Consider the following 26,454-nt stretch of genomic DNA (forward strand, 5'->3'; position numbering starts at 1 on the left):
TCCAGGATCGCGCCCTGGGCCAAAGGCAGGCGCCAAACCGCTGCGCCACCCAGGGATCCCACATTCTACAACTTTTTGACTACATTTTCTCTAGAAGGCCAGACCAAAATACCCAGATTGAGCTAAATGGCTCCACCCCAAGTCTTCTGTGTTACCCTATGCACATTTCTATTTTAGGAGTGATTATTCTATTATTATTATTTTTTAAAGATTTTATTTACTTATTTTAGAGAGAGAAAGAAAGCAAGTGGGGGGAGGGGAGTAGGAGAGGGACAAGCAGACTCCATACTTAGTATAGAGGGCTCAATCTCAATCCTGAGATTGTGACCTGAGCTGAAATCAAAAGTTGGGACATTCAAACAACCGGGCCACCTGGGCACCCCAGGAATGATTACACTATGTTGAAATCACCTGTTTCCATGTGTGTCTGCCCTCTTATGCTGTGGGTCCCTTAAGAAGGGACTCTGTTTTAACCACCACCTCACCGCCCAGCAGCACTACCACAAAATGTTGCTCAACAATGCTCAATGTTTACTGCACTGTAGCAACTATCTCTATGATCCAAATGTTTTTTAGTATGACTTGGCTAAAATGTTTCAAAATGATGGTCTTTATTACTTTTTAAAGAATTATTGCACTTATTTTAATAGACTGCACAGTCTGGGCTGTGACGTGTCCAAGAGAACTTCTGAAATCCATACACTCAATCCTGGCAAGAATACAAAGGTTATTAACTTGTGTGTGACCTCAACCCTAGACCTAGGCTGGGTAGTTGGCCTAGAACTTTTGAAATCACAGAATCTGGGAGAGATCCATCACGGCCATCTAATCCTGGGATTCTCTCCACACAGGGACTCATGTCATAAGTTGTTCATCTTCTTCTGTGAACAACTCCAATGACTTAGGATGTATTTTGAGGCAAGTTCTTCCATTTTAGGCAGACCTCAGCACAGTTTTTCAGTTGGCCAAAATTTGTCTCCTTGCAGTTTCTGCTCATTGGTCCAAATCAGTTCTCTGTGATGCCAAATAAATCTAATTCTTCTTTCATCTTAAGGTCCTTCATATATTTGAACTTAGCTAGGCAGCCTAACCCACATAATTCTTCCCTTCACCAGCTAAATACCCAGGCCCTTCAGCTGCTCCTTATACAACCTCCTTTGCCATTGCCTCACCAAATTGCTCTCTCATTGATATATTCAATTTTATCAACATTTCTCTGAGGAGTTGCCACTCAAGTTAAATTAGAACATGCTAACTTAGATTTCACCTGTACAAAGAGGACAACCATCACCCCTCTTATCGTAGACACTACTTCTATCAATACAGTCCAAGATCTCGCAGACTGTTTCCAGTGATAGCCACAAAACACTATTAACTGGTAAGAAGCCTATAGATAGCAATGATGCCCCCAAACCTACATCTTTTCATATATAATGCTTTGAACTAGCTAGGCTCTGATGATCTATTCTTTGGGCAATTTCTATTTCTCAGTAAAATACAGAACATTCACTTACACAGAAAAAAAAAAAAAAGAGAAGAATGCTTAGGGGAAAACAATAGGTCATATGAATTTAAAATATCCTAAGGTTCTGGAAAATCTCAGGGCCTCAGTCCATTGTCTACCTCTAAGGGAACTGGTGTTGGCAAAGCTACAATCGTGGCCTTTTCTCTAACGTGGTAGTAATCTCTCTTCTAGTTCTCAATTTTTAAATGTGAGGATAACGGTCTTCCTCAGACTCTAACAATGCTATAAGTTACTGTGCTAATAAGTGTGGGCATTAGTGAGTAGCCAGTGGCTTAAGGCCCCAACATCCCCAGTATTATACATCACTCTTCCTCTAGCCAATGCTGGTGAAGAAAAAGATTGGGAAAGCAGTGAGAGGCTTTAGTTCCAGGCATAGCTCTGCCATTACTCAGCTGTGTGCCACAGAGGCATGCAGGATCATAGTTTCATAATTTGCCATAAATATTTCTCCCTGCTTTTTCCTACCTCATTCTTACCTTATGACCAGCTTTTTGTTTTGTTTTGACCTGTTTTCTGCTTTTCAAATATGCTCCCTACTTAGGTAATGTTCCTTATTTAAAGGTTTTTCTTGGATCAAGAGATAAACAGCTAGAGAAATCAAACAAAGCAAGTATCCCTTTTACCAGATGAGCCAAAAGGTACATGCCAGGAAAACACCAGACACCATTTATATGGAAAGAGCTGGGCATTTTTAGTTAGGTACATTTCAACCTGTTTTAAGTCCTAAGCAAAAAAAGTTATAATATCCTTTCTTATTATATCTGTTACTACAAATAGAAGATGTAACTTATCAAGGAAGGACTTTCTTTAAGGAACTTATATAAGAAAAGGAAGCTTAAGAATGTAGCTGAATAAAGCAAAAATATTTTTATTCTGGGAAACTTAAAAGATATTCCAGCAGTTACTTAATTTAACTTTTGACTTCTAGAATCATTATTAGTAACCCCAGTTAACTTTTCATTATGATTAGCATTTACTAGGAGTATATTTCATGATAAAAACATAATACATGGCAATAAAATAACTTATTAGAGAAACCGATAATGGATACCTTTTAGAAAGACAAAGTAACACTGTCTCACACAAAACCCTGGTTTGGATCTGTGTGTATGCTCTACAGGAAATATGAGCTACAGACTTTGGGGACAGGGTAGAGGAAGAGGTATTGGCGTAATATAGCCTTATACTAACAGAACAGGTTTTTTCCAGGAATATGACCTCTCAAATGATCAGAAATAATTTCCTAGGAGGCACTTGTACCAGGAACCATGGTAGTGACTTCCTGAGAAAACCCTGTGTCATTAGCAGCCAAGATTTTCTCAGGGAATGTCAACTGCTTGTCACATGAGTGTTTCCTTGCAGCATCAGCTTTGGGGACTACCTATTCCTATAGTTTCTCCACAAAAGAAGACGCCTCAAACTTCAAAACAGAGTAATATGTGTAGGTACAAATAGACAACAAACATATCCAGAGAGTCTGTAGTATACCTGTTCTTCCACAGGTGTCTCTGCAGATGCTCTACAGAGTCTTTGCAAAGTATCAACAGCTGCACTGATCAACTCTAGAGACCACTGGAATCCATTCAGCTTACACTTGATCACATCTAAAAGAAAGTCAAAACCCTCTAAATTTAACTGCTTAAAATATATATAAAGTGATAAGAAAAGCCTTTTCAAGATTCTCCAATAGACACTCACCAGTCACCTTGTCCCGGGTGCTCTTAGGAAGATGCTTTGCAATATGTCCAATAACACACAGAATATGTCCTAAGGTGTTTGAATTGGGATTCTGTTGACTAGGAAAAGGGCACAAAGAATATCAATATAGAGCCAAAATATACACTGATGCCAACAAAACTGTCTCTGGACTGTTAGTATTGGAAGAATGTAGGGTAGCAAATTTAGGAGTCAACTTGTAGAAACACTATAGCACTTAATTTACTGGCACAAAAGGTAAACTGAAAGCTTAAAATGGATTCTTATTTTTTCATGTTTGTTTTTATACCAGAATTTAAAGAAAAGATCTGTGTATATGAATAGCTGAATAGCTATGAAACAGCCTTAAGACACGAGCTTTGCTTCCAAGAACCTCTGGTGTCTATCAGCAGGTACATCATAAGCATACACACCTGCTGAGTTTGTCCCAGGACGCTATTATTTTGGTGTAGTCCAGCTTGGGTGATGAGCAAGCAATTTTGGAGAGCAGCATCCAGGCCGGTGCAGAATGTTCCGTGTCAGTGAAGGATATTACATGGTTTATAAAACTGGATGAGAATTTCTCCTTCTTGGACCAGATATGAAAAGCCTTATTTAAATAGCGGCTGAAAAAAAGATGGGAAAGCAGAACTGTAATTGTAAATACACAACACTGTTCAAAACAGCCCTCAGTGAAAGGTTATCAACTGCTGCTCCAGGATTCCTCTGGCACATCAAACATCTATGCAGAAGTTCCTGGCTAGTGATATATTTGATACCAAATTAGATATCTTCAAAGTTTTTATTATTATACAGAATAAGATACACTTATTTCTCTCCTTATAAAATATATTTTTAAAGCAAAGACTAAAATTTCATAATTCGAGACCCTCCTTATCCTCATTCCCTCCAAAATTGCTTACAAACACAAGGGATGGGTTACCAATAACAAATATATCAAGAGTTTACAGGGTTTTACGGACAAAAAGTGTAGACGTGGCTATTTTTTCAATGGAAGAACTGGAGAGAAATGACATTCTAGCATTTAAATATGGTGATATTAAACAAGCTAAACTTTGCCATAACCCACCAATACCACTCAGAGATACATATTTCAAACCCTTTAAAAATAAAACAAAAAATGCTTCTGGTGTAATAAAGTGTTGGTGTTATGTCATTGTTTTAAGCTATTTGACTTCTTCCCATAGCACTGAATGAGATCACATGACTAAAGAGAAAAATGCAGTATCACTTATCTAAGCTTCTTCCTCCAATTAATTTTTCCTTAACTGCTAGGAACACACACATACACTCACACAGTCACACACCAAGACTTTCTCATTAAGTGAAAATAAAAGGAATTCTCAAAGCTTGCAGAAAGCAACTATAACACATCTACATACAATAAGCATATCCATATAAGTTAATGATTTTAATCTATTAGCTATTGATTAAAAATCTATAAATATCAGGAGTTTTAATGTAGGTAACTCATAATTCATACCTGATTATGGTCCAAAACCAACATACAAGCAATCAGCAAATATTTTAAAATTTATTAAGAAGAATCACACAAAACATTAAGTAATGTTTACTATAAGAAATAAACAGAATGGGGAAAAAAAAATCCTCTGAATTCCCAGTTTTGAAACCTCAAATTTGGCTCTTCTGACAACCTACACTCCTCCAGATCAGCTGAACAGTTCCCAAAAAGCCTCCCTCAATTACCTTACCCCTCAACTAGCCCAACTGTTGTTAATCACAAGCCAATCCTAGTAAGTCAGAATTATTTTCCAGACACTAACCTGGTTCTTTTGTACAGCACCGCTGACCTCTATCCTAGAATCAAGACTAATGGACTACGTTCAGTCCCCATTTTCCATGACCTTGGCCAGACATTACCGATCACTCTCTCTGCCCTCATACTCTGTCTACTTGTTGATCTTTTCTTTTCCCTTCACGAATTCCTTTTCTTCAAATCACTCTAATGGCTGATTTTGAAAAGTTCTACTCTTAGTCCTCTTGTCTATAAACTGAACCCTCAGTGATCTCGTTCATTACCAAAAGTTCTCCACTCAGACATGACAAAGCACTTCAAGTACACATTTTTTTTTTTAATTTAAATTCAAGTTAGTTAATATATAGTGTAGCATTGCCTTCAGGAGTAAAATCTAGTGACTCATCACTCACATATAATATTCAATGCTCATCCCAACAAGTGGCCTTCCTTTATTTTTTTTAAATTTTTATTTATTATTTATGATAGTCACACACAGAGAGAGAGAGAGGCAGAGACACAGGCAGAGGGAGAAGCAGGCTCCATGCACCGGGAGCCCGACATGGGATTCGATCCCGGGTCCCCAGGATCGCGCTCTGGGCCAAAGGCAGGCGCCAAACCACTGCGCCACCCAGTGATCCCACAAGTGGCCTTCCTAATGCTCATCACGTCATCCACCTACCACCCTTAACAATCTTCCATTTGTTCTCTTTAAGAGTCTCTGATGGTTCGCCTCCCTGTTTTAGTCTTATTTTTCCTTCTCTTCCCCTATGTTCATGTTGTTTCTTAAATTCCACGAGTGGAATCATATATTTGTGTTTCTCTGACTTATTTTGCCTACCATAATACCTTCTAGTTTCAACCACATCATTGCAAATGGCAAGATTTCATGCTTTTTGATCAAGAAGTAATATTTGTGTGCGTGTGTGTGTGTAGACCATATTTTTTTTTTAAGGGTTTTCTTTATGTATTAGAGAGAGAGCACAAGCAGGGGGAGCAGCGGGCAGAGGGAGAAGGAGAAGCAGGCTCCCCACTAAGCAGAGAACCTGATGCAGGGCTTGATCCCAGGACTCCAGGATCATGACCTAAGCCAAAGGCAGGTAAGTGAGCCACCCAGGTGCCCTGACCACATCTTATTTTATCCATTCATCAGCTGATGACATTTGGGTTCTTTCCATAATTTGGCTATTGTTGATAATGCTATAAACATTGGAGTGCATATGCCCCTTCAAATCAGTATTTTTGTATCCTCTTCCATAGGGTAGCTTTATTTTCAACTTTTTGAGGAACCTCCACACTATTTTCCAGAGGGGGTGGTCCAGTTTGCATTCCTTTCTCTACATTCTCGCCAACATCTGTTGTTTCCTGAGTTGTTAATTTTAGCTATTCTGACAGGTGTGAAGTGGTATCTCACTGTGGTTTTGATTTGTATTTCCCTGTTACTGAGAGATGTTGAGCACCTTTTAATATGTCTGTTAGCCATCTTGATGTCTTCTTTGGAAAAATGTCTTTATGTCTCCCTCCCATTTCTTAACTGGGTTATTTGTTCTTGGCTGTTGAGTTTGATAAGTTGTTTACAGATTTTGGATACTAACCCTTTTACATGGTATGTCATTTACAAATATCTTCTCCCATTCCATAGACTGGCTTTTAGTTTTGTTGATTGTTTCCTTTGCTGTGCAGACATTTAAATTGGGCTTCCATCTCCTGCCCTTCCTGTTCAGAAACCTGCCTTGCCTTTGCTTGCCATACCTAACTCAATGGAAATCCCACTGACTAGTTATTTTGGATAGAATCATCGAAGCTTCAGGCCTCTTAAGCCTTTGCATTGCTATTTTGTCTGGAAACTCTCACTAGTATGGTTGCCTGGTTAATTTCTACTTATTCCACCTCTGGGAATAATTCAGCTCTTGCCACCATCAACAGGAAGGCAATTCAAGCTAAAAAAAAGTTAAAAAAAAAAAAATCACCAAACTGCTCTATGCCATCCCTCTTAGCTCCTAAAACTCACTTTCTACTAAAATTGTGAGTTTTATTTTGTCTCTTTCCACTAGACTGTGAGCTTGAGTAGAGGAAGTGCACCGAGTCCTTTCAACCCTCAAATCAAACCTTCACCAATTCTATACTTCCACTTATTACATCTTTAAACATACTTAATTTCTTCATGTCTACTGCCTTCTCCTTGATGCTGGCCCTCATCATCTTTAACTTAAATCATTTCAGTGGTGGCCTGTTTTCTTAGATTCCTGTTATCTCCTGGTCACCAAGCACAAGTCCCTTTGCTACACGTCTTGTGAAACTCAAAGTGAAGCTGAGAGGCTAACAGGGGGAGCCCTCACGCCTACCACCACTCATCAACTGCAGACCCACCAGGAAGGGGGCAGGTGTACTCTATTTCCAAGAGGAACAAGCGGACTTGACCACTCCAGCAAGAGGAAGGATTCCTCCTAGCCTGGGGACAGCCCAGCCAATGGAGAGTCTGTCACAACTCAGACATTGAGAAATCATCATCACCCTGAACTCTTTCTTTCAATGGGCTTTCCTTCAAACTAGCCCCTCCCAACGACATCCTTTTCTCTAAAAACTAACAGTTCTTCTCCTTTGATCTCCAGACTTGCCTGTGGTTTTTCACAGCTATGCCATTCTTGTATAAACCCATTTTGCTGATAAAATAACTGGATGTTTTATTTTCAAGATTAATACTCTTAAAATATAAGATCCTTTATTACCTGTCCACTTTAAATTCATCAGCAGTCTCCCCCTCCCACTCTGTTTTCAATCTGAAGTCAAACTCCTTGGTATGCAATGTTACAACTCTGCAGTATGTGTAGGCCCTTCTTAACATCTCGTTTCACTTTATGTACAGTCCAAGGAGCACCGTTTCCCCGCCCACAGTGAATCCCTATGGGTCCTGAATGAGACATACTGCTTACGCTTCCATGGCTTTGCACTGGCTTTTTATCTCCCATGGACATGCTCCTTTATGTCCTTATTAACCTTCAAGATTCAAATTCAAAAGTCATCTGATCGGTGAAGTCTCTCTTCTTGATGTTCTACTTTGTTTATTAAAGAATATACCACAAGATTTTGTTTACAAATGTTTATAGAACTCTATTCCACCAGACCTTACTTTTCTTAATAATCCTTTTTGAAAAACTGATTCCCAAGCTCAGTGGTTCTCACAGTTTTTCATCTCTGGGCACTTTTGAACAAAAAAAATTATGCAACATCTTGAAGACCTTTGGTTTATGTGGACTATATATATCCTGCTGTGCAGAAATTAAAACTGAGAAGTTTAAAAATATTTATTAATCTAAAAATAACAATAAGCCATTTATGCTAACATAAATGCACTGTTTTACAAAAGAATCTCAAAACAAAATAAACTTGGTGAAAAGAGTGTCATTACTTTTTACTTCTGTAAATTTCTTTATGGTCTGACTTAAACAGAAGTCAGGTAGATTATTATAACTGCTTCTGTATTCAATTTGCTTCAATATCATATGGTTATGGAAACTCTATACTCTGTGAAAGGATAAAAGTGAAAAATGGTATATAGCATCTTAATGTTATGATCAAAACAGTCTGAGCTCATGAATCCATCGCACTTGAGCATGCTGCCATAGCTCATTTTCTACAACAGCTATTCCAAAACATTTTTACACTTAAACCCTAATTCTATATTTCCTAACTTTGGGCAAATACATATTTTTTTCTTGTGGCAAAATTTACATAACAAAATTCACCATTTTAATGATTTTTAGGTGTACAGTTCAGTGAGAGCACACTGTTGTGCAATCATCCATCTCCAGAACTTCATCATCACTCTACAGTGAAACTTTATACCCATTTAACAGTAAGTTCTCATTGTCTTCTCCACAAGCTCTGGTAAGTACCATTTTACAGGTGATTTGCCCAGGCCCCAGAACAGTATTTTACAATACAAAATCTAGTATGTTTCTAGTGTATGAGAATTCCTCCATAATACATGTAAACAAATAGGGAAGTGTTTCTTACATGATGAGAAAAAATAAATCAGCCAAGGTAATGTAAACGTTTACAAGCTAATTGTAAGATTATGCAGTATAGATGAAAATTTATCAGTACAACAGGTGCTAACCCCTCACCATAGTGTTCACTGTGCAGTGTATGCTCAGTAAATGCTATCAAATGGGAAAAAATACTGCACTGGCATTAATTCAACCAATCTGATAAGGATTAGGAAAAGGTTAATTTGGAAGAACTAGGAAGCCACCTTTCATAAAAACTAATATGTGGAAAGTTACTAGCAATAAATCATGCCCATCAGTGCTTTCTACTACATTAGACATTAATTTAGGCACTCAGAGAAAAGCAAAGGAGGTGATCAAAGCTTCACAAAAAACTCTCACCTCAAAAATGCTGAGAGATTTGAATTGGGTCAAAAAAAAAAAAAAGACTAAAAACAGAAAATTGATATATGTTAAGTATTTTAGAAAGCTAATTTTCTATGAGCAATACAGAAATTTTATTAATTAAAAAAACCTTTATGGTTTTCTATATGGAAAAGAAATCACACAATTAACATACCTCAGTTCCTGGTTTTCTGTACTAAGGAGAGTAAGAAGTGCCCAAGCCAGCACCTGGCTATTGTCTCCAGTATGGAATTTATTGTAATGCTTAATGTTCTGTAACAGGAGCTGGTCAAGACATTCCAGAGCTTTTTCCTGCACCGTGCTTTCACAGTCCATCACAGCTGGGATGATCCCTGTCAGCCAGGCTTTCTGTATCTGGACACATCTAGGTTGGGCCTTAGAAAATAAACATCATGAAGTCATTAAAAAGTCATAAGGAAGTCTAAACCTATCTAAATACAAATCAGTGAGGCTGTGAACAATATTTTGAGATACGCTAACAATAGTCACACACACAAGTACAAATAAACCAAAGTGAAAAAAAAAAGCAACATTTGAAATACATGTTAAAACAAAGTTCAGTTTCCAGTTACTATTTATTAGTGCATACTGAAATTTTAAACTTAGGAAGTCATATTATTAAGTAAATCAGGGATCCCTGGGTGGCAGAGCGGTTTAGCGCCTGCCTTTGGCCCAGGGTGCGATCCTGGAGACCCGGGATCGAATCCCACATCAGGCTCCCGGTGCATGGAGCATGCTTCTCCCTCTGCCTATGTCTCTGCCTCTCTCTCTCTCTCTCTCTATCATAAATAAATTTAAAAAAAAAATTTATTAAGTAAATCAGCACTTTTTTGTAATTCAAGATCAAGTATTTATTCCAAGGAGCAATTAGAATAGATATTGTCAGAGGAAGTCAAAGTATGCATTGCTTATTGCTTTCTATGATGAAATGAAGAAATAAACATGCTTTAAAAATTCTTCAAAAGCTAAATATTTGGCAGGAGTAAATTACATATGGGATCGGTGGACCTGTTCTTTTGGCAGTATCATTTAATAGGTCTTAATATGCAAAACTTAATCTAGGCCTCTGGCCTGACTAAATTCATTTTAAAATTCTTATTTCTATGTGAGATTTAAACTAAAGTCAAGAAAAGGCTAATCACTAGCATTCTCTAGCACTAGTTCATAATTATATGAGACATAATCTTTCATATGTAATTGAAAGATAGATACCTCTTGTCTTACACTGTATTGCCCTACAGTACACCTGGTAGAATTTCCAGTAGTCAAATAAATATTCAGTGATAGGTAATTATATATGCTTAATTATTTTTGAGGTAAAAAAGCACTGTCTCTCACCATAAGAAGTTCAGTAAGAGACTGTAAGGCCTGCTTTCGTACAGATACTGCAGGGTCTCGGCTCTGGTCCTGAAGAAGTGATAGCTCTTCTTTCATCCCTGAGATGTTGCAGTGTTTCAAAATACTCAGTAATACCTAGAAGGTGCATGTAACATGAATTGATGACTTTTTCAAAAACAATAAGACACACCGTAGACAAAAATAAGACTTAATAAGTCTACGGTTCTTAACATTTTTTAGGTCATGGATCCATCCCCTCCACCTGGAAACATACATCTCACCTTTTCAGAATCTGATGAAAGCTAAGTCCTCTCTCTGGAGAAAAATCTAATATACGTTTTACATAAACAAGTATTTACAATTTCAGGGGTTACGTGCACCCTATCAAAATCCATCCATGCTCCCCAGTTTAAGAATTCCTAATCTAAAAAAAGAAATTAACGATAAAAATATGTGTGACTCTTAAGAAATCAACAACCCAGCAAGAAACTGAGACAAACCTTTAGTTCATCTCTGTAATTTATATATACAACAGGATTAAAGTGAACAAATGTAAAGTGAAAAACAAGTTCAATAATGACTATGGGTGGGGTTTTTACAAAATATTTCCAAGTTTTTAGTGCAAAACAGAGCACATTTGAGGATTATTTAGAAGAACTCACACCTGCAGTGCAGACTTCCTGACATTGGTCTTCTCATCCCTGATTCTCTTTTTCAGCATTGCCATGATACATCTCACTGTTGAGGAAATGCCAAAGAATCATTATGGTCTGAGAAAAAACTGTATTTACAGTATCTAACATCTCACCACACAGTACTGAGAAAATATTCTAAAATATTGGCTAATCAGTTTGTTTTAAATCTGGAGAAATCTGAGTATGAAATAATGTAGAAAAAGAAGAAAAGTCAAATAATTAGCTAGTCAAAATAATGCAAAGGGCAGAAGAGTATAATTTTAAGAGGGCATAAATTCTGGAATATTAAAAGTTCAGTTTTTAACCCTGGCTCCTATGTCTAAAATTCCAAATAATTTAGTTTTTCCATTTTGTTTAGCTACAAAAAAGTAGTATCTAAATCATAATTTTTTTAAAGACTAAAAAATATATAACAGCAGCTTTAAAACTTTTTGATCACATGCCCCTTTACACTATTAAAACTCACTGAGGACTCCAAAGAGCTTTTCTGGTAAAAATCTCCAGTGAAAATATTTAATAATTCATTTTAAAATAGGAAGATGTGGGGATCCCTGGGTGGCGCAGCGGTTTGGCGCCTGCCTTTGGCCCAGGGGCATGATCCTGGAGACCCGGGATCAAATCCCACGTCGGGCTCCCAGTGCATGGAGCCTGCTTCTCCCTCTGCCTGTGTCTCTGCCTCTCTCTCTCTCTCTCTGTGTGACTATCATAAATAAATAAAAATTTATAAAAAAAAATAATAATAAAATAAAATAAAATAAAATAAAATAAAATAAAATAAAATAAAATAGGAAGATGTTGGGCAGCCTGGATGGCTCAGCGATTCAGCGCTGCCTTCAACCCAGGGAGTGATCCTGGAGACTCGGGATCGAGTCCCACGTTGGGCTCCCTGCAGGGAGCCTGCTTCTCCCTCTGCCTGTGTCTCTGCCTCTGTCTCTCATGAGTAAAATCTTTAAAAATAAAATAGGAAGATGTATCACTATAAATGGTACAATTTTAAGTGAAAATGAACTATGTCCCTCCTGCTAAAATTTAGTGACAAGAATGGCACTGCTTTACATCTTTGCAAACTCTATGTCTGATAAAAAATAGCAGATTCTCATCTTTGCTTCATATCAGAATGGTTTAGAGTGAAGTCTTGGTATTATTATGTAAACAATATTAACTTCAAGAACCTACTGAAGGAGGCTAAGGGATCCTAAACTACACCAAGAGCTGCTGATGTATAAGGAAATACACTAAGAAATGAAATAGGATGGAAAATAGAAAAGTCAATGAAATAAAAAATAAGCTTCCTGAAAAAGATAAAATTAACCAACTTTTAGCTACAAAAAAAGAAAGAAGATTCAAATTCTTAAAATCAGGAGGGAAACATTACTATTGCCATTACAGAAATAAAAAGGATGTGCAAAGAAATACTATGAACGATTTTATGTTACATTAAGTAATCCGGATGAAATAGACAAATTTCTACAAAGACAAAAACTGGAAACTGACTCAAGAAGAAACAGTCTGAATATACCTATAAAGTAATCAAACCCCCCCCCCCCCCCCAACGAACAACCTTCAAAACAAAATACAATGAAATAGAACAAAATACCTTCCCACATATGCACAAAAGCCCAGGCTCAGAGGGCTTTACTGGAGAATTCCATGAAATGTTATAACAAAAATGGACACCAAGTCTTCATAAACTCTTTTAAATAATGGAAGAAAACACTTCCCATCTCATTCTATTAAGCCAGTATTACCCAAAGAACGAAACCAGGTAAAAACATCTCAAGAAAACAAAAGAGCAAAATCCCATGAATACATAGTCAAATGTAATCAATCAATCTAAGTAATACAGCATAGCAATATAATAAAGGACAAAGACCATATAATTGTCTCTACAGATGAGGAAAATGCATTTGCAAAATCCAATACCCTTTCCTAATAAAAACACTCAACAAACTCATAAGAGAAGGAAACTTAGTCACACTGATAAAAGTCATCCTGAAAAAACCTACAGGTAACATCATACTCAATGGTGAAAGGCCGAAAAGTAAGTACAGAAGAAAGACAAGGATGTCTGCTCTCCCTACATCTTTTCAACACTGTACCAGAGGTCCTTGCCAGGGAAAGTAGGTAAGAAAAGGACGGAAAAGAAAGAAAACTCTTTCTGTTCACAGATGGCATGAGCCTACATATAGAAAAGGAGTCCATATACAAACTATTAGAACTAGTAACAAATTTAGCAAGGTTGCAGGATACAAGATCAAACCATCAAACATCAGTTATAAAAACCAGCAATGAGGGATGCCTGGGTGGCTCTGTGATTGGGTGCCTGCCTTTGGCCCAGGGCATGATCCTGGAGACCCAGGATGGAGTGTTGAGTCCCACATCAGGCTCCCTGAAGGGGGCCTGCTTCTCTCTCTGCCTGTGTCTCTGCGCGCCTCTCTCTCTCTCTCTCTGTGTCTCTCATGAATAAGTAAATAAAATCTTTAAAAAAAGAAAACTAGCAATGAACAATTAGAAAATGAAACTACGAAACTAATGGATTATTCATGGAAGAATAATCGACACAGAATTAATCTAGAAGAACAAGAGCAAGGATGCAGAAGCTATACTTCCTGATTTCAAAATTACTGTAAAGTACTAGTAATTAACACAGTATGGTTACTGTCGTAAAGAGAGATGACAGAATGTCAGGGTAATAGAACTGAAAGTACAGAAATAAGCCCATGTCTATGGTTTGATGAGGGTGCCAAGAGCATTTAAAGGAGAAAAGTCTTTTAAGCATAAAGTGCTGTGTCAAACTGGATATTCACTTGCAAAAGTTGGACCCCTACATCACACCTATGCAAAAATTAGCTAAAAATTGATCTAAGACCAAATCATAAGAGCTAAAATTACAAAACTCTGGGAAGAAAACATCAAAGTAAATCTTTGTGAAAAATTAGGCAGTGGTTTCTTAGTTATGACCCCAAAAGCACAAGTAAAAAAAAGAAAAAGTGGACAGCTAGACTTTATCAAGGCTAAAATGTTTTATGCCTCAAAGAACACCAACAAGGGATCCCTGGGTGGCGCAGCGGTTTGGTGCCTGCCTTTGGCCCAGGGCGCGATCCTGGAGACCCGGGATCGAATCCCACGTCGGGCTCCCGGTGCATGGAGCCTGCTTCTCCCTCTGCCTGTGTCTCTGCCTCTCTCTCTCTCTCTGTGTGTGACTATCATAAATAAATAAATTAATTAAAAAAAAAAAAAAAGAGAACACCAATAAGAAAGTGAAAAATTAACCCATGATAATACAGGTATTTGCAAATCCTGTATCTGATGAGGAATTTGGATCCAGAATAAAGAGCTCTTTCAACTCAAAAATAAAGACAAATAACCCATCTTAAAAAATGGGCAAAGAACTTGAAAAGATCTTTCTTCAAAAAAGAAATATAAATGGCCAATAAACACAAGAAAATTTGCTTAACATCATTAGCCATTAGGGAAATATAAATCAAAACCACAGTGAGATAGATACCACTTCACATCCACTAGGATGGTTACAATAAAAAGAACAGACATGACAAATCTTGGTAAGGATGTGGAGAAATAAAAATTGTAACACATGCTAGTGGGACTGAAAAATGGTATGGCCAACTCTGCAAAAAGTTTGGCAGCTCCTGAAAATGTTAAACATGGAGTTACCACATAACCCAGCAGTTCCACTCCTAGGTATATACCCAAAAGGCATGAATATGTTTACAAATAAAACTTGCACAAGAACATTCGTAGCAGCATCAATAGCCAAAAGACAGAAATAACGCACAAGTCCATAAACTGATGAATGAACAATGGACTGTAGTATTATCCACACAACAGACTATTATGTAGCTGTAAAAATGAAATATTGATATGCTACAATGTGGATGAACCTTAAAAATGTTATGCTAAATGAAGACAGACATCCACATAAAGAACACATGTCACATGCTTCCATTTATGTGGAATGTCCAGAATAGGCAAATCTGTAGACGGAAAGTAGATTAGTTAGTGGTTGCTGGAGGTTGGGGGAAGGGAATGGGGAGGAAGGAACTGCTAACGAGAATAAAGTTTCTTTTCTGGCAAATGAAATATTCTAAAAATTGATTAATTTGTAAATATACAAATATACTAAAAACCACTAAATCAAACACTTTAAACGGTGAACTTTATGGCATGTGAATTACATTTCAAAGAGAAAAAAAAACCTGCCTCCTCCAAGAAGGCACTTAGCACTTACTAAGACTAGATTCAACACAAGCATTCAACATTTTTGCAGAACAAATTTTTTGTAATATTTTAGGGTATCAGTTTACATAGAGTTACTGCTCTGAATTTAATTGGAGTAGCACATACTAATACCTAGCCATATAAAATCTAATTCCATGCTGATCTTTCAGGCTGAAATAAGAAGTAATTATCTTCATGGCACTTAACATATACCTTAACACTTAATTCACATTATTTTATATATATAAACATACATAGGTAAAATTTGTAAACGCACATATTTATTACTCCCACTTATTATTAATTTACTACTCCTCAACAGATGGAACTATGTTTTTTACTAAATCTGTATCTATGATGCCTAGCACAGATTAGAAGGGATCAGAGAAATGTTAATGGAATAATAATTATTAATCTAATTATATAATTATATTTCTGCACAAATATTTTCACTAAAATCTTGAAAAATCACTTAGTCTAAATATTATTTCCCCAGACTCTGACAATGGCCCTCTGTGAAAGGAAAGGTGTTAGATCCAGAAAGTTACAAATTAGGGTGCTTGGTTGGCTTCCCTGTCTTAGTTGAGCAAGTATTTAGTATAAGAATGGTATAAGAACTCAGACCACCTCTCATTTCTAAATAGAATGTTCCCCACTATTTCATGCTATGGCATTTTACAGGTGAAAAAGGATCCTGGAGAAGTAAAGTGACTTTTTCAAGATCACACAGCTAAACAGACACATATCTGGGAGTAGGCTCCAGGTCTACCTATTTACCAGTCCAGATTTGTTTTTCTCCCTCCTGAATCACATTAGCACTTAAATCATTGCATTACTCTGGGGTCATAAGTCAATGAAAGAGATCATGCGTTACTTGTATTCAGAATCCTGTGCTGGAGGTCATAGGAGAGAGGAACCCACAACCATTCTATACAGTACGTATGGTTCACACTATTGATGAAGATAATCTAAATTCTGAATTGGCTTTTTCAATGTGAGCTTAAATTCACAGTTCCCTTTTATTTATTAAAAGTGAATTCTGGGGGGCACCTGGATGGCTCAGTGGTTGAGCATCTCGCCTTTGGCTCAGGTCATGATCCCAGGGTCCCAGGATCGAGTCCTACATCAAGCTCCCCAGGGAGCCTGCTTCTCCCTCTGCCTATGTCTCTGCCTCTCTCTGTGTGTCTCTCATGAATACATAAAATCTTAAAAAAAAAAAAAAAAAGTGAATTCTGGGGTGCCTTAATCAGAGTCAAAATGACATGGTGAAAAAGGTAATGAGAAATTAAAAGTAGGGACAAGGGCAGCCCGGGTGGCTCAGCAGTTTAGTGCCACCTTCAGCCCGGGGCCTGATCCTGGAGACCCAGGATCAAGTCCCACGTCAGGCTCCCTGCATGGAGCCTGCTTCTCCCTCTGCCTGTGTCTCTGCCTCTCTCTGTGTCTCTCATGAATAAATAAATAATTCTTAAATAATTCTTAAAAAAAAAAATAAAAGCAGGGACAAGATTGGGTACATCTTCATCTCTTCTTCTTCTTCTTCTTTTTTTTTTTTTTTTGATTACTTTTCTCCAAACACAAATTTAACATATGCTGCACTTTCTCTAGTAGCTGGTCCCTCTTTGGTCAGCAATCCCTAGAGTTCACAACAATTGCCTTTAATAAAAAGAATAAAACATCTGCTAATATTTAGAAATACTGAGGTTCAGTACATGATAAGTAGAATGTAGCTTGTTCTTTACCTTAAGATGAAACAGAGTATAGTGCAAGGACATTAATTAAAGATATAATAAAATAGAATTATTCCGCTTTTAAGACAGGAAGATATTCCAATTAAGGGTGAATCAAAAAAATCCAAGGTTTTTCGAGTCTACTTACAGTTGTCTGAAATCCAATAGTTATTACTCATCTGATAGTGATAGAATCCGACATACCCTCAGATCCATCTGTTTCACCACTGCTGTCTGTATTGATCATCCCTGAGCCTTCAGAAGGGTTAAGTGTTTGCCTCTGATAGGAAAAAGCTTAAAAATAATACATAAAAAGAAGTTCAATCATTAAAAAATTATTATATCCCTTACCTTAGTAATATAAACATGGAAATATTACATTTAAATTACTACATCAGTATTGAAATCAATTTCAGTTTCCTTGATGATGAAAAGTTCAGTATTAAAAAGTAAATATGAAAATAGAAAAAACAAAACAAAATAGAAAAAACATGTCAAATACCCAGCAAGTCCTTTAAATAAAAAAGACAATTATTCAATATTAGAAAATATATTCACCCATTACCTGATGAACTTCTCAGTAAGGTACCAGAGTGGCTTTCTACTCTTGAAATTGCAGAACCTAAAAATAGGCAGATTGATAAGAGGGGAAAATGTCATAATATCATAAGCCCCAAGTCAAGAGTAACCAAAATCAAGATAATTAGGCCTAAAGACAAGACAGATTCTAAACTGCTGACAGTAATATTCTCCTTGGTATGCATTTGAAATGGACAGAGATGAGGCCCAAGATAGCCAATTCTCAAAAATGCAAAGTAGTAGTATAGGCAGCCAAAGTCTCACCTCTAAAACATGAGTATCTAAAATACTCTAAAAGGCATTTCAAAGTTACCAGGCTGGTCTATAGGCATACCTTGTTTTATCACACTTTGCTTTATTGTTCTTTAGAAATACTACAGTTTTAACAAACTGAGAGTTTGTAACTCCATCAAGCTAGTCTATGTGTGCCATTTTCCTACAGTATTTGCTCACTTTGCGTCTGCTGCATTTTGGTAATTCTCACAATATTTCAAACTTTTTTGTATTTATGGATCCGATCTATGATCAGTGATCTTTGGTGTTACTATTATAACTGCTTTGGGGTACCATGAGCCACATCCATATAATAGCAAACTTAACCAAGAAATGATGTGCTGCCTCCAGATATGAAAACACCAAGAGAAGCAAAATTAGAAGTGGGGCCTGAAGATGAGACTAAACTGCTGCAAGCTCATAATAAAACTTGAACAGGTGAGGGGAAGCTTCCTACAGGTGAGCAAAGACAGTGGTTTCTTAGGATGAATCTACTCATGGTGAACAAGCTGGGAGGTTGAAGTCACAATAAAGGATTTATTTTTTTATTTTTTTTAATTTATTTTTTATTTATTTATGATAGTCACACAGAGAGAAAGAGAGGCAGAGACATAGGCAGAGGGAGAAGCAGGCTCCATGCACCGGGAGCCCGACATGGGATTCGATCCCGGGTCTCCAGGATCACGCCCTGGGCCAAAGGCAGGCGCCAAACCGCTGCGCCACCCAGGGATCCCACAACAAAGGATTTAAAATATTGCATAAACATAGTTGGTGAAGCAGTGGCAGTCTGAAAGGGGGAACTCCAGTTTCAGAAGAAGTTCCCCGGTGGCTGTGGGTAAAATGGTATCAAACAATATCATCTACTACAGAGAAATCATTTGTGAAAAGAGAGTCACGTGATATGGCGAACTTCATCAGCGTCTTAGTTCAAGAAACGGCCACAGCCACCCATCCTTCAGCAACTGCCACCCTGATCAGTCAGCAGCCATCAACATCCAGGCAAGATTCTCCACCAGCAAAAAGACTGCAACTTGCTGAAAGCTCACTATAGTTAGCGTTTTTAGCAGTAAAGTATTTCTAAATTATTGTATGCACTTTTTTTTTAGACGTAATAAAATATGTCTATGTCATATTGCAATAATATAGCAATAATGCTATTGCCACCTGACAGACAACAGTGTATTGTAAACATTAACTTTTTATATGCACTGGAAAACTAAAAAAAATCATTTGACTTGCTTTTTTGCAATATTCACTTTACTGTGATGGTCTGAAACCAAACCCACAATATCTCCAAGCTGTGACTATATTTAAAAAGCTATTCAACAACAAAATACACTGAAATAGGTTTATGAAGGAAAAAGTATATCATACTCTATTATTTTTGCAACAACAATGAACGAATCCTTTGCAGTCCAATTTCTTAAAAAGCATGAGACAGATCCCATGTTACAGGTGAAAATACTTACTGTTAATCTTAAGTTCCAGTATGCTCTCCGATGCGGTAACAGACACTTCCAGGCAATGTGCAAAACTGGACAGTGCCTTGCTGCGGACAGTCGGTGCCTTGTCTACACAACGGTCAAATATAATTTTCTGTACCAAGAACTTATGCTTTAACAGCTTCTGATGCTCCAATGAGAGAGTGTTATCTACTGCTCTTTCAGGCAGTTCCAACAGAGCTAAGACAACATCTAGAGTAAAAATCCTGTGTGGGATCTGATAAAACAAAATCAGAAGAATCTCCATTAGACAGGAATAAAAACCCAAGGATCCCTTGTATATTCAGATCTGTCTGTCAGAAGGCTGCAGAGCAGGAACCCAGATTTTATGCAGATGTATCTCGTACCTTGGAACTTCGTGAGTATCTGTAAAGCCAGGCAATGAACGTAGAGTATTCCTTATTGGGAAGTTTGCTGAGCAGCTGGACCAGGGACTGGGCTGCATAGGTCCGATACTCTGATTTATCAGTCACCTGAAACATAAACATTGAGAGGCTGTCTAGCCAACATCTACCCACAGAACAACTGAAACACATGTTGCAATACAAGTGGAAATTTAGTGAATGTAACTAGTTTGTTGAATCCTTAAATGCTATAAAAATGACTAGCAAGTTTTAGGTTCTAGACCCTTCAAAAACTAATCTAAGAAATCTAGAAGCCCTCTCCTTAGACATACGAACTTAGTATGTAACTTAAGCTTATGGATCTCCTAGAAGCTACTGCCTTCAAGTTAAAATTCATTTGTCCAATCTGCTTTAGAAGCTCAAGAGATAATCATAAAAATCTGAACATTAATTGGATATTTCATGGTATTAAGGAATTATGGTATATTTTCTTTGGTGTGTATTCTGTGGTATGTTTTTGGAGTTCTTATCCTCTAGAGACACATATGAAATAGTTAAGGATCAATACATGACAGAATTTGCTTCCCCCCAAAAATTCCAACATTCAACATGTGTTGATGAAGTTGTAATTTATAAGGGTATAAATGACACAAAACTATTGAAGGTGGGTGCTCATCACCCTATTCTATTTATCCATATGTTTGAGATTTTCCAAAATAAAAAGGATTCCTCTCCCAAAAAGAACACTATGTCAATGGAAACATACAGTGAAAATACTAAATAAAGCTATTTTCTGCAATGATAACAGACTCATTCCCAAGAATAAATATACACACAAACACATATATTTACCCACATATATGTTTCTATCATCATTATCATCATTACTATTGAAGCAAATGGTACCTTGGCACAGATGTGCTGGAGTAAGATACGAAGAACTGGGAATACGTTTTCCTTTAGTTCATCCACAATTGAGCTATTTAAAAAAGAAACCACACCCATTGTTTACAGTATACCTATAACTACATAAAATAATACTTTTTCTTGACTCTGTTCTTAAACACCATGACCTCTATGCTTTAGAAATCCTGAATATTAAAAGCTATTTGCCCCACACTGCAAGCATTGTTTCAGTGAAAAAAGAGTAAAACACACAAAGTTTCACAGCAGAAAACCATTCACTATGTCCTATGTATGGTTTTGAGCTGCAGCCGAGCAGACAGCTTCAGTCAGAGAGGAGCAAATGTTTCATCTTCATACGACTCTTTTGACTCTTAACTAAATTTCACATTAAGACTCTAAAACACATCCTTTTAGGGGCACCTGGGTGGCTCAGTTGGGATAAGCATCCGCCTTTAGCTCAGGTTATAATCTCAGGGTCCTGGGATTGAGCTCCATGTCCAGCTCCCTGCTCAGCTGGGAGTCTTCTCCCTCTCTCTGCCTCCCCCTGCCTTGTCCTGCTTGCACGGTGCATGCTCTCTCTCTCAAATAAATAAATTCTTTAAAAATATATAAAAAATCCTTTTGGGGTAAATAATAATAAGACGCAGCACCACCTTGTGGTAACTCAGTGATATGCTCCCATTTAAAAGGCTTTGACTTCAAACTTCAACCCAAGATTACTGTATCTTTCTTAAGTTAACTTATTTATTTTAGTACTCTCTACCCCCACTGTGGGCTCGAACCCATGACCCCGAGATCAAGAGTCACAATCTCTTCCAACTGAGCCAGCCAGGCACCCCAGAAGATTATTATTGTAATGCCCAGATCTGACCCATCTCTAGTGCTTATCTATACCATTATATGGATGCTACTGCAACTGGAGACATCACGAACTATCACGGAAGAATCAAAATGGTTGTCTACACTTAAAGCACCTTAGTTATTTAATGTTTTAAAAAAATCCCTCATGAGAGATATTTAATGATCAGATGACAGCCTATACCTGGATTCCACCACTCATACCCCACATCTCCAACTACACTATATCCCATATGCCTGCAGGCATGTATGCTCTCATATACTTACCACATCTTTCCACCACCTCCACAATGTGTGCCAAATATTCAATAAAGGAGAGAAAGAATAGCCAACAACACAGCAAATATGTCTTCCCTAATAAAGCTGAGACATGGAACTTTTTAGGTAGAGCTATGTGATTCTGAGGGAAAAAATGGTCTATCAATTATTACTAAAGAAGTAAAAATTGACTTAAATCTTCTTTTTAGGAAGTATGGTCTGTAGGAAGAGGGGAATAGAAAAGTGAGAAGAAACAAGGGAAAGTGGCAAGGAACAAAGAGAAAGAGACTCAGAGAAGACAGAAATACAAAAAGGAAAGGAAGAGGCAGACTTGTAAGAAAGGCAAACACTGAGACAGATGATGATAAAACAGAGGAGAAGCCAAATGTCATTCCTCAGAGCCTGACCCTACAGGCTAATGAGAATCAAGCTGGAGGTCAGTGCTGGCCCCTGAATTACAGACTCTGTAACCCTCAGCAATGTCCCAGTGCAGAGGCTACCAACAGTGATGTGGGCCACACGAACAAGAGGGGGCCATGAACCACAACAGGCCAGAAATCTGTTAGTTTTCATTAGGTGTCAGAAATCTCGGTTAGTACAGGACCCAGGAGACTTAAGGGAGAGTGATAGAGTGAAAAGCCAATCCGTGTGCACCTCACCTGATGAACTGGACTGCCTGGTTTCTACTGTTGATGACTGATGTTGTAATAGTAAGGGGAGCGTGATGGACTCCTTCACCTGCTCCTAACATTAATATCACATTTAGCATTTGATGGAAAATACAACTTATAACCTGGAAAAGAAGAAAATTATATTTAAGGCATGACAAAGAATCCAAGGACCTCAAAGGCAGTGATGCAGACCACAGTAAACCACGTCAAGCTGTGTGAAGATACATTGGATTGAAACAGTTTTAGGGGAACACTAGAAATGCGTTTCTTGGACAGTTACTAAGTATTTAATAAACATAGGATGGAAACTGTGAAAACATTGCTTATAGATAATGATAGAATATCACCTAGTTTTTCTCCTTACTCTCTCAAACTATAGCCCTGAAATTAGGGCAAATAGAGGATTGTCACTTCTAAATGGCAAAAAAATTGCTGATAATCTCTTATAGAACAAGAAAGGGAAGGGACAAGGGAAGAATGGTACTTTACACTTGTATTTTACCTGAAGTTTACAATGCACCTTCCAATATACACCTCATATAATTTACTCAATTAATTCATTCATCCTGTAAATAACGTGTACTGAAAACCACATATGTGGTAGATATCATGTTAAGTACATTCATATGTATTACTAGATTTTACTGCCTTTTTTTTTTTTAAGATTTTATTTATTTATTCATGATAGACACAGAGAAAGAGATGCAGACACAGGCAGAGGGAGAAGCAGGCTCCACGCAGGGAGCCCGACATGGGACTCGATCCCGGGTCTCCAGGATCAGGCCCTGGGCTGAAGGCGGCGCTAAACCGCTGAGCCACCCGGGCTGCCTGATTTTACTGTATTTAATCTTAAACATCACAACTGTAAAAGGTAAGCAAGGCATTTCCATTTTATACATGTTATTATTTCCACTTTATACCTAATAAAAGAGCCTCCAAAGTGGAGTTGAATTGTCCAAAGTCAACTGATTATGGGTCAGGCTAAAGTCAACATTGTCTAAAATCAAATCAACACTCTCACAGTTAAAAAATACAACTTGAAAGACACTGCAGATGTAAAGGCATAAATTTCCCCATCCAGCTAACCTTTACAAATTTTATAAAGAACATGGAAACTGAAAGCACTCACTCATGTGAATTCTAACTCATCATATTTTAAACACAGAAATGATAACGGTATAATAAATTATAAAACATAATAAATTATAAAATAAATTATAAATGGTATAATAAATTATAAAACATGTTTTCTAAACAACAGGCATGGTGCTCTGTATCTGACAGGCAACCTTCCATTTCCTTCTCCTGACAACCCTCTGAGGAGACTGAGGCTTTGGAAAAACTGATACAAGGAAGTACAGCTGATGGGGTGGACCTAGAGTTCACCAAAGATGTATACAACCTGCCCAAAAACCCTGAACCTACTTGTTTTTTTTCTTTTTCTTATGATTTATTTATGAAAGAGAAAAAGAGAGGAAGAGCAGAGGAAGAGGGACAAGCAGACTCCACGCTGAGCACCAAAACCAAAGAGTGGCTTGATCCCAGGACTGAGATTACAAGCTGACCTGAAACCAAGAGTCAGCGCAATTAACCAACGGAGCCACCCAGGTGCCCCTTTAACCTGCTTCTTAATCACCACGTGACCTGCCCGGGAAATTAAGTGTAGCACAGACACCAAAAGTCAACAGCCACTGCAGTCTTATCACATTTTTTTTTTTTTTTTGTAAAAATCTTGTTTTATTCATGACATCCAAGTTTAGTAACACCATAATGCTTGAAAACCCTAACTCCAATGTTTAGACGGTGATAATGTTAAGGTAACTCTGGGAGGAAAATCCATATGTGAATACTAACTAGGAATGATATCAGTAATACTTCTGTAGAATTCTCAACTAAAACGACTAATAGAAATACTGAAGTGCACATGAAACTTGCCAAGGAAAACTTGAAAATTCCACAAATGTCTCTTTTGAGAACAATCTGGTGACTGTTTCTCTAAAAGTAACCCTTTGTTCAATGTTCTTCCTACCTAACTCACACTGGAATCATATTTTGTATGAAACCTAACAAAAATCTGCCATGGCTTCCAATTATTTGAATTATCAGTTTGGTTATGAAGAACAGGTAGCAAATAGAAATGGTGATGCTTTTTATGCTACGAATGATATAAGGTCATGAAAATGACTTGCTAAATTAAAATGGCAGGATGCCTGGGTGGCTCAGTGGTTGAGCACCTGCCATTGACCCGGGGCATGATCCTGGAGTTTCAGGATCGAGTCCCACATCGGGGTCCCTGCATGGAGCCTGCTTCTCCCTCGGCCTGTGTCTCTCATGAATAAATAAATAAATCTTAAATATATAAATAAATAAAATGGTGTTAAACCAAATGCTGCCAATGGTTCAGATGATTCAGATGTTTTCAATTCAACTAGTAACTAAATTAAATCCTTGTCTTTTACCTTATCTCCTTCTCCATGAAATGGGGAGCATAGCAAATACAATCCATGATAGGCCAGTTCTGGTACGTATTTAGCTTGGTTAAGGTTTCTAAAGAAAAAAAGTAAAAGATTGGTCAATGGTTATGACTTTACCCAGAATCTTCCATAACCCTATAATAAACCACATCCAAATGAATAAATTCTACTTGTGTGCCAATTAGGATAAAATGGCATTTATACTTCTGCTAGAGCATAATTTATTACACTATATTTAAATTTTACTATCGGAAGAATTAGTGGCTCACCTGGCCTGTGTCACATGAAATTCATGAAGAATTGGTTCAAACTTAGTCAACGCAACAAAGACCTGCAAAACAGATACCAAGAAGAGACCTGATTTTTCCTTACTCACTAAGTATTAGCCATTCTCTCTGCCCTTTTAGGTTGCCCCAAGGTTTTTTTTTGGAATTCTCACTTACTTCTATACAATTCTGTATACACTGTGGCTTTTCTTTCAGGGAAAATTTGGACAGAAGCCTTAAAAAATTCTTCAAAAGGTGAAAGATGGCATTTCGGATTTGACAAAGGTCTCGGGCAGAAAAACAAATACTTTCTTCATCTTCCTGTTCTTCTATTTCATCCACCTAGATTATAAAGAAACGTACAGGCAACTGCAGAGTAATGCCTAACACTCTGTCCCATGATTTTCAATGAACTCAGATCAAGTCCAGCTAAACTCAGGTGGTTGCTGAATTGCTGAAGTGATGTGACCCTGATCAGGTCCCCTAACTGCTCTGTCTCCACAGCAGAACAATGAATCATTGGACTAGATGACTGCACAGGAGTTTCTAGCTCTGTATCTTTGTGTCAGTGGGAATTCTTATGTTTCTTAGAAGTTTTCCTGTCAAAGAATGCCCACCATTCTACCCAGCCATCACACAAGAATTTGGAATTAATGTTATTCCAATACACTGTTATGGACATGAGCCCTCAAAATACTTCAATCTTCCTCTCTAATGACAGTAAGCTAATGTGGCAAATATACCTGTTTGGTTGTTGCCAAGCACACCTGGGAACAAGGATGGCAAAAGATTACGGGGAGGATGGAAAGATGACAGGTATCCTCAGTAATATATAAAGCCTGAGAAGCAACTTAAGGTCATACTAGATAGTTGATGATACTTTTGGATCATTTGGTTAAAATCATGATGCCA

The 26,454-nt window shown here is 37.5% G+C and overlaps 1 protein-coding gene across 2 annotated transcripts in view; it reads right to left on the reverse strand.

Annotated features, from left to right (window-relative positions):
• The window catches only part of NCAPD3 (non-SMC condensin II complex subunit D3), a 60,019-nt gene that overhangs the window by 25,117 nt on the left and 8,448 nt on the right, over positions 1–26,454 (reverse strand). For both annotated transcript variants that reach the window (XM_077894230.1, XM_077894231.1), the window contains exons 5-19: positions 25,720–25,884; positions 25,546–25,607; positions 25,262–25,349; positions 22,791–22,924; positions 21,016–21,088; positions 20,113–20,238; positions 19,733–19,982; positions 17,977–18,033; positions 17,616–17,705; positions 11,415–11,488; positions 10,751–10,885; positions 9,567–9,787; positions 3,655–3,846; positions 3,224–3,321; positions 3,014–3,129 (exon numbers count right to left, since the gene is read on the reverse strand). In XM_077894230.1, coding sequence (XP_077750356.1) covers positions 3,014–3,129; positions 3,224–3,321; positions 3,655–3,846; positions 9,567–9,787; positions 10,751–10,885; positions 11,415–11,488; positions 17,616–17,705; positions 17,977–18,033; positions 19,733–19,982; positions 20,113–20,238; positions 21,016–21,088; positions 22,791–22,924; positions 25,262–25,349; positions 25,546–25,607; positions 25,720–25,884 — 1,881 coding nt within the window. The remainder of the gene's footprint in view (positions 1–3,013; positions 3,130–3,223; positions 3,322–3,654; positions 3,847–9,566; positions 9,788–10,750; positions 10,886–11,414; positions 11,489–17,615; positions 17,706–17,976; positions 18,034–19,732; positions 19,983–20,112; positions 20,239–21,015; positions 21,089–22,790; positions 22,925–25,261; positions 25,350–25,545; positions 25,608–25,719; positions 25,885–26,454) is intronic.

The sequence above is a fragment of the Canis aureus genome, chromosome 3, assembly GCF_053574225.1.
Source record: "Canis aureus isolate CA01 chromosome 3, VMU_Caureus_v.1.0, whole genome shotgun sequence".
NCBI classification, from domain to species: Eukaryota; Metazoa; Chordata; class Mammalia; order Carnivora; family Canidae; genus Canis; species Canis aureus.